The following is a 9,263-nucleotide window of genomic DNA, read 5'->3' as shown; positions in this document are numbered from 1 at the left end:
AGATTCATTATTTATATATATTTGTGGTGCATTAGTTGAGACTTGTTGTCTCAACCGTATGTGAAAGTTAACTTGGAGCTTCAACTTAGGCAATTTATAAGTGCTAAGGTTGAAGCAGGTTGTTTCAAAGATTTGTAAAACTAAAGTCTTCTAGTAAAATCTTTCATAAATGAAAGAATGTGTGACGTAAGAGTTTGGGTCTCCGAACATCCATAAAAATCTTTTTGTCATTTTATCTATTGTACATATTTATTTTGTCGTCTTTTTATTTTTGAGTATAAAAGTATCATAAAGCCTTCAGACGGTTTTCTGCACTATTTGTTTAGTCCAACCGTTTTTAAGAGTTGAGAAAATCAAATCTTGTATAACTAACACTATCAAGATTGATGACATTATTTTTCAGTTTTTAAGAGAAAATTTTAAAAAATGTTTATTCACTATCCTTTAAACACATCTCCTATCCTAACATTACATTTTTTTTTTGAAAATATGAGGTGTTATTTTTGAAAATTTGAGAGGAGGTACAAATATATTTTAATATGCTAAAATTTTGAGAAAAATTGTAAAATGCACGTGTTCATTTTATATTTATTATTCATTTTCATCGGAGTCACAATTTTGCTGATTCAGTCGAGGATGTCTCATGTGATGTACCGTTATATCTGATTTTTTAAATTAACCACAATTTTCTTAAATTCTCAAACAGAATCACAAACAATGATGTGGTGAAAATTTTAAGTAAAAACTACAATGTACAACACTACATAATTTAATAAAATAATTTTTTATTATTAATAATGATATAATAGCATATTAGTATTTTTATATTTGGCCTAAATTTTGTAGTAAAACCTAATTTAATATTCTAACTTGATTTTAGCAAGAGAAATTACATCTGAAATAAGGGTTTAGCAAATAAAAAAAGATTGGAATCTCATTAACTCGGTCTATATATTATATAACCATCAATTTTTTTTCTCAATAATGTTCTCACAATTTGGTTGAAATATATATAAAAACGTCATTCCATAATTACATTATTTTTATTTGTTTTACCTAAATTTAGAATTACATTATTCTACTATAATTATTTTTTGAATTTTAGGCACTCATTTATCTTTTACGATAATCAAATATTAGTTTTTGAACAATTTCGTTTATATAGTTGATTTTATAAAATAAAAACATATCATATTTGTTATTAACATCATACTATTTAATTTGTGTTAAAAATTGAATCCTTTATTCTTGATTTTCATTTCCATTCTCTTTTTTTTTTAAAAAATAAAACCACATAACTATCCAAAATCATCCGACACGGCCCAAAACCATACATTACATATTACTTAAAACCCATAATATAGAAAAAATTTCAAACCGAACCATATATAACAATTCGGCTTGAATTTTAGTAAAAAAACAACCCAAACCGCACCATGATCATCCTTAGTGTACATTATACCCATGTGACGTTTAATTGGATTAATTGTGTGTGGACTAACTCACGTGTATACATCAATTTAGATAGATTAATTTAATTAAATTTTTTTTTTCTGCAAATTGATAATACGGATTCTTAATTTCATACAGAAGGTCCCAAACATATTTTTATTCTTAGATCGAGACACTTTAATATCCCAGAAATAGTTTAAAGCTTCAAGTTCTTCATTTCAAATTCCTTAGATAAATATTTCCGAAGTTTCTCTATCTTATTGGAGTTATTTCTTGTAATGATCTAACCATCAATACTTAAAAGTGGTAGCGTAAGGATAATTCTCTTTTAGTCCCTCTGTTTATCACATTTTTCTAATTCAGTCCCTCGTTTTTCCATTTTTCATAAAATCAAAATACATCATTTTTTTATAATACACACAACTGATTGTTCACCATATGGTTAACAAAAACAGAATATTAGTCTTAATTTTCTTTGGCAAAATGAATCCGTACATATATCAAAAAACAGAAAATTAGTCTTAATTGTTCTAAAACCATTAATTAAGAAGCCTAGCTAGCTTAATAATAATACTTAAGCTTGAAGTCTCCCTTAATAATACTACGCAACATACACGAGATATTAATGTTAATATTTTAAAGTAGTTCAATTTAATTGGGTTTGTATTCGACGATACATGGGATGAAATGAACGACAAAATAGATTGAATTAGAATAATACAAAAAATTAATGTATTATTACATTTACCCTTATTATATTTATGCATTATCCACTCAATTTATTTTTTTTGAGATGATTAAAATTATAATTTAATTTAAAACTAATTTTGATGCTTAAGCTTAAAAAACTTGAACATTCGCTCCCCCACATCTTCACACTTTTTAGAAACTTGTATAAAATGAAAGACCAACTCGGGACACTTGAAAAACGTTGGATTCAATCGAGAAAATGCGATAAAATAGTTGATTAAATAAGGAATTATCATCGAGTCATATGCTTCTTTTCCGTCATTTTTAACCATGCAGTTAACGAGAGGATTGAATCGATAAAAATAAATAAAATGAAAGACTAAATCGAGACGATTGAAAAATGAGAGACTGAATCGGAGAAATACGATAAAATATGGGACCAAATAGGTAAGTATCCCACAAGGAAATCATCACCACCATTTTTGTTGGGGAGTTCATATCAAATGGACAAAGTGGCTAAACAATATCTATGGTCTATACATCTCAAAGGATAATTAAATGAATAATTTTACACACTACTCTATTAAAGTCAACTACAATCTACTAGAATCAATCTGATAACTATATCTTGATTCTAGTACATCAAATTCTATTTAGGAATATAATTTTTTAATATACATATGCGTGTGTACACATCCAATAAGCGATAAAAGAACATAATGGGCTGGTTTGGTTTTATTCGAGAATTTTGGATAAATATTTTGGGAAAATAAAATAAACACATATATTATTCAATAAAATTATTTTAAAATAATTTATTGTGAATTGTATTATTATAATATAAAAAGATTTATTTTTGGAAGTGATGATTATTAAATTAAATTAAATTAAATATAATTAATATGTGGCAGGTCCAAAATGTAGGCAAAAATTACAATGTTTGGAAGCATATTCTGAAAAATATTTTCCATCCTCTCAAAATATCACAATACTATTACAACAAAATCTCCAAAATTTTATTCTCTCTGAACTTTTATTCCTAATTTCCCTCACCTCTGAGAAACACTTTATTATTATATTATAATTGACTTACTTAAACAATATTTCTACATTTTTTAAAAGTACGTGTATATAAAATCTCAACTAATGAAATTTCTTATATTACTTGATATCTAATAAACAAAACCATGTATCTAAAAATATAACACTTCAATATAATCTCCTAAAATATATTTTCTCAAAATATTTTTGAAAAGACTGTAAAAAATTTCAACAAATTTTTTTTTGAATCGGTTATATAATTTATTCTTATATGTAATTTAATTTATCCTATATATTCCTCGAAAAGCAAAAAAAAAAATAACAATCTTATAAGTATTATATCAAATAGTTGGTTTTTTGTGAGACTGACATTTATCTGTGAGATATGTAGACCTTGTTCATAGTTATAATAATAAATAATATTTTTGACATAAAAAAATATTTTTTATGAATGATATAAATAAAAATTTATTTCATAAAATTGATTGGTAAAATGATTTTAGAAAAATGTGGCTAATATATAATATATATATATATATATAAATATAATTTAAGTACAAAAAATGATGGAGAGAGGGGGGGAGAGTGAAACAAGGGAACATATCCTTGTCGTTATTATCCATAAAGTAATACCAAGTTGCATTTCATTACAACTATAGATTCCAAGGATTTTTTGGACAATGGAAGAATTGGAATCACAGTTTCACCGCACCCATCATCATCATCTTCTCTTCCTCCACCACTCTCTCTCCTCCACATACCAACAGCAATATCTACAGAGAAAACACAGAGTCCAAATCACAAAGAAACCAAGAAGAAAGGGAAATTTTGTTATCTTTTACTCGGTGAAAATCAATGAAAATATCAGAGGAACCTGAACAAGAAACGAACCCAATTCCAGTTCAGCCGTCCTGTGCTGCTTCGGATGGACTGATGGATTTAGACTTCGATCTCGATGGATGCTGGCCGTTGGATCAGATCTTTGCGGCTGCAGCTGCAGCATCGGGACCTGGGTCGCCGTTTTTGATATCCAACTCCGAGCAGCCTTGTTCGCCTCCCTGGGTCTTTCCAGATGACAGTCACGATGGGGGTATTGTATCCAATGGTGGTTTTAGGCTCTCACACTGCTCGAAATTTCCAGTTCCTTCTTGTATGGTTTGCACTGTCCTTGGTGTTTTATTATTATATTTTATAGGTATCTAAGATGACCATGTTGTTGGAATGAAAAGTTCGTGCCCTTCTGATTTCTGGTATTTCCATATTTCAAGAAATATGGAATATACTTTTGTCTTATTATTAATTACCCAGAGTTCATCTTTTTAATCTGAAGTTGACTCTATATTATGCGTATTCAATGGAAGTTTTTATCCTTGTTAGCGGTTTGTGTGTTGTTGGTTTAGTCGTGGTGCGGCTTTGAGTGTGAAAAATATTTATTTTGTTTTCGACTTGGTTTTCGGGCTGGAACCAGTTATTGGTTACTTCTATTATCATTTGGGTGTCTCGTGTGTTATTGATTGTTTGGGATTCTTTTAGTGTAAATTTACGAACCAAATGGTTGGTGACGAGTCCCTTTCTAACTGTTAGGAGCAATTCAAAGGTTTAATTTGTGGAAGTTTGTTCTTTCGTTTTTGTGTGTGAAGAGATTTTTACAAGTTGATTATGCTGCCTTATCTGCTTGTTGCAGAATCTTTGGTTCTTGCTTTTTCTCACGCGCATTCAACAGTGAGTTTCTGCTATAGTCTGGCTGGCTGGCTTGCTTGGATACCACCATGCTTCTTGTTGTGGACTTCTTAGCTGATTATTGAATCATTTTACTCTATCATGTACAAGTGTTGAATTTGATACTTTCTCCAAATACAGGTAATCCAGGTTCGGTTACAGAAAGTGCACTTGCAAAGGATGAAAAGAAGAATCAAATTTCACCATTTATGGGATTTATGCCTATAGACTCCCCTGATGGATCATGTATTATAAAGGAAAGAATGGCGCAGGCTCTTAGGCACTTTAAAGATTTGACTGAACAGCATGTCTTAGCTCAGGTCTGGGCACCTGTAAAGAATGGTAATCAGTATATGCTCACGACTTCAGGGCAACCCTTTTTTCTTGATCCCAACAGTAATGGGCTTCATCAGTATAGGCTAGTTTCTCTAATGTACATGTTTTCTGTGGGCGGAGACACTGATGGAGAACTCGGACTTCCGGGACGTGTCTTTCACAAAAAGTTGCCGGAATGGACGCCTAATGTACAATATTATTCCAGCAAAGAGTTTCCTCGGCTGAACCATGCCTTGCATTACAACGTAAGAGGAACTTTAGCTTTGCCTGTGTTTGAACCATCTGGGCAGTCTTGTGTTGGTGTACTGGAGCTAATAATGACCTCCCAGAAGATCAACTATGCTCCGGAGGTGGACAAAGTTTGCAAGGCGCTAGAGGTTAGTAGTTTGCTTGCTGCCTTCCAAATTCATTTACCATTTAAACTTCATTTCATCATCACGAATCTCTTTATTATTCATTTTTTTTTCATTGGTATTCTTTTTCAAAATTGCTTGATTGCGTTGCTTTGAGTAGTTTCACAGAAAAAACCCGACTTCTTAAACTTTATGTGAAATAAGAAAGCAGTTGATGCTGTGCAATAGAGATTATGTGATCTGTACATATCTCCAGGGTCAGACCTAGAAAATTGAAGGATTGGTGTGCCAGACTGAGAGGGAAGGACTGGGATTACAAAATGTATTACTTATATAGATATTCATATAATGTTTTATGCTTTTTTTCTGTTCGTGTGGTGGGGGAGGGAGGGAGTGATCACTCTGTCATGTCCCCCGCTGAGGCCACCCATATGTATCCCCCTCCCGTGGACACAATAGTATGATCTTCTTGACAATGCATGTGATGGAGGTCTCATTGCTTATTGGAGTTGTCTATTTCCATACATGTCTAATTACAGAGACAATGGATGGCCTTTGCTTTAACTTAATTACGAGATGTAGTATTTATCTAAAATAATTAAAATTTAAAACTGTGTCGATGGTATGTTTGCAGAACTTGTAAGGTCCTGTACATGTCCGTATGAACTATGTGTGTTACCTATGCCCACCATGCTTTTGAATTAACAGACATTTCTCATTAATTTGGGCATCCCTGATTATATAAAATTAACTTTCATGCAGGCAGTGAATTTGAAAAGTTCGGAAATATTGGATCATCAAAGCCCACAGGTATCATACATCTGCTTACTGAGATTATAGTGATGGAGTAATGTATTTTCCTGATCACATCTATGTACATGTCAATTATGTCTACCAGATATGCAATGAAGGACGCCAAAATGCGCTGGCAGAAATCTTGGAAATACTAACTGTGGTTTGTGAAACTCACATGCTACCTCTGGCACAAACTTGGGTTCCGTGCAGACACCGTAGTGTCCTAGCAAATGGTGGTGGCTTCAAGAAAACTTGCAGTAGCTTTGATGGAAGCTGTATGGGACAGGTTTGCATGTCCACAACTGATGTAGCATTTTATGTTGTCGATGCTCACTTGTGGGGTTTTCGGGAAGCCTGTGCGGAGCATCACTTGCAAAAGGGGCAGGGTGTTGCTGGCAGGGCGTTTGGCTCTAATAATTCGTGTTTCTGTGAAGATATTACAAAGTTTTGCAAAACTGAGTATCCGTTGGTACATTACGCACGAATGTTTCGTCTGAGGAGTAGTTTCGCCATTTGTTTACGTAGCACTCATACCGGAGATGATGACTATGTCCTTGAATTTTTTTTGCCCCCGAATGGTCAAGGCTACGGAGACCAGCAGGCTTTTTTGGACTCCCTTTTAGTGACGATGAAACAACATTTTCCGAGTCTGAGAGTTGCTTCAGGAAAGGACCTTGATGATTCATGGAGGTCCATTGAGATTATTACTACATACGAAAAACCCAGTCCTTGGCCCGATTTTACTGAAACATCTCCTCCTGTATCTGCCACTATACCTAATGGTGAGATGATGCATCATGATGGCGACAGCAAACCGCAAATTGTTGCGTCTACTGCTGAAGGTAAAGATAAGGGTAAGAAACAAGAGAAAAAACGGGGAAAGGCCGAGAAAACAATTAGCTTAGAGGTTCTGCAGCAATATTTTGCAGGTAGTCTTAAGGATGCTGCGAAGAGTCTTGGTGGTAATCTCGATACCCAATGCTTGTGCTTTTACCTTTGGTTGATTAAATATATGTGTATCTTTTTGTTATAAAAATCACTAGTTAGTGGATTCATTTTAAAATATCTGTTTCTACAGTTTGCCCTACAACGATGAAACGAATCTGTAGGCAGCATGGAATCTCTCGCTGGCCTTCTCGCAAGATAAACAAGGTTAACCGCTCTCTTTCGAAGCTGAAGCGTGTAATAGAATCTGTACAAGGTGGCGAAGGAACAATCAGTTTGACTTCTATAGCTACAACCTCCATTCCCGTTGCGGTGGGTTCAGTCACTTGGGCAGCGAATTTGAATGGACCAAATCAATACACCTCACCTGACAATAAGGCATCTGAATATCGGGGACAGACTGGAGCGCTTACTTTGTTTAGGGCTTCTGAAGCTAATGAACAGGCAGGCACATCAAATCTTGCAGATGGAATAGCAAGAATTGATAAACAATCTCGTCAAGAAACCAGTATTTTGGCTGCTGACGTTTCAAACAGATCAAGAAGTGGGTGTGGCTCAAGAGAAGAGAGCACAGGCATTCCTGCTTCGCAAGGTTCATGTCAAGGTAGCCCCTGCCTTAGAGATGATACTTCCCCTCAAAATGTTTCACCTATTGATGAACAATTTTTGAAAGCTACTGGGCGATCACTTGAACTATCGTGCAAACAACCGAGAGAAATAAATCTATTATCTACATTCTCAATACCTGATGATCTTGTCACAACACCCCAGGAACCATTCGGAGGAATGCTGGTTGAGGATGCAGGAAGTTCACACGATCTGAGAAATTTGTGCCAGGGAAACGAACCTCTGCTTGAAGAGCATGTCACCGAATGTAGCTGGACAAAACCTCCATTTCTGAATGCCATTCCCAAAGAAGTAATGGTTGCTGCTCCAGTCAATGAAATGGAGCAATTTTTGGACAGGCCAGAGGTGAAAACCATCACTATAAAAGCCACATACAGGGAAGATATAATCAGGTTCCGATTTTCCATAGATTCCAGGATTGAAAAACTAAAGGAAGAAGTGGCCAAGAGGCTTAAGTTAGAGCTCGGAACATTTGATATCAAATATCTTGATGATGATCACGAATGGGTTTTAATAGCTTGTGATGCAGACTTGCAGGAATGCATCGATGTATCGAGATCTTCTGGCAGCAACATAATTCGGCTTCTGGTTCATGACATGATGGCAAATCTTGGAAGCTCTTGTGAGAGCTCTGGTGAATGAGCAGTGATTTTAAGTGTACACAGGTAAGTATATAGAGATTTATTGTAGTGGTAGGATTGATTCAAGTCCAAATGTAAATTTTGTTTCTTTGGTTGCACTTAATTTTTTAGAAAATCTTTGAGTTGTAGTCATTGAGAGTGAAATAAATCGGTCTTGTTTTGTCGGTATTAGGATGTATGTCAATACCAATTCGGTGTACTTAATATAACATAATGAATTATTTTTTGTCTGTTTACACACTTCTTGTTTCAAGTATTTGTATGAAAAAAGATATTTGCATACTTCAGATCATAGTGTGGGCTGCCTCGCCCGCCTGCTCGCCGCCTCGACCCATCTGCTCGCCGTCTCGACCCGCCTCGACTCGTCTCCCCAACGTCGTATAGCTTGGGCCCGCCTAAAACACCCGCCTCATGCATAGGCGGTGCGGTCGAGGGCCGCGTGCCTAGGCGGTTGTCTCGACCGCCATTTAGAACACTGGTGTGGGGATACTGTTGTCAGAAGTATTTCTCATAACATAATAAAGTTTATATGGGTTTTTTCGTAAAAATTTATTTTGAAGGAAAATAAATATAATTTCTAATAACAATTACAAAAGGCTTGATACTATGTGTGTAACTTTTTTTTTTTTTAGGTTTTATCTTCAATAATACTACACCATTCCAA

The 9,263-nt window shown here is 34.4% G+C and overlaps 1 protein-coding gene across 2 annotated transcripts; it reads left to right on the top strand.

Annotated features, from left to right (window-relative positions):
• The first annotated feature begins 3,830 nt into the window (after positions 1-3,830).
• Positions 3,831-8,826, top strand: LOC140987601 (protein NLP7-like). Of its 2 annotated transcripts, none has more exons than XM_073456172.1 (5): positions 3,831-4,333; positions 5,044-5,615; positions 6,354-6,401; positions 6,490-7,348; positions 7,465-8,826. In XM_073456172.1, the coding sequence occupies exons 1-5, from the start codon at positions 4,039-4,041 to the stop codon at positions 8,598-8,600; spliced, it is 2,910 nt and encodes a 969-aa protein (XP_073312273.1). In that variant the 5' UTR covers positions 3,831-4,038; the 3' UTR covers positions 8,601-8,826. The 2 variants fall into 2 exon arrangements, with proteins under 2 accessions (XP_073312273.1, XP_073312274.1); XM_073456173.1 differs by lacking the exon at positions 3,831-4,333 and adding an exon at positions 4,887-4,905 and having other exon boundaries at positions 7,465-8,825.
• The last annotated feature ends 437 nt before the right edge of the window (positions 8,827-9,263 follow it).

This window comes from Primulina huaijiensis, chromosome 11, assembly GCF_012295235.1.
Source record: "Primulina huaijiensis isolate GDHJ02 chromosome 11, ASM1229523v2, whole genome shotgun sequence".
Classification (NCBI taxonomy): Eukaryota; Viridiplantae; Streptophyta; class Magnoliopsida; order Lamiales; family Gesneriaceae; genus Primulina; species Primulina huaijiensis.
The sequence above is the reverse complement of the archived record's forward strand: the minus strand, read 5'-3'. Positions and strand labels throughout refer to the sequence as shown.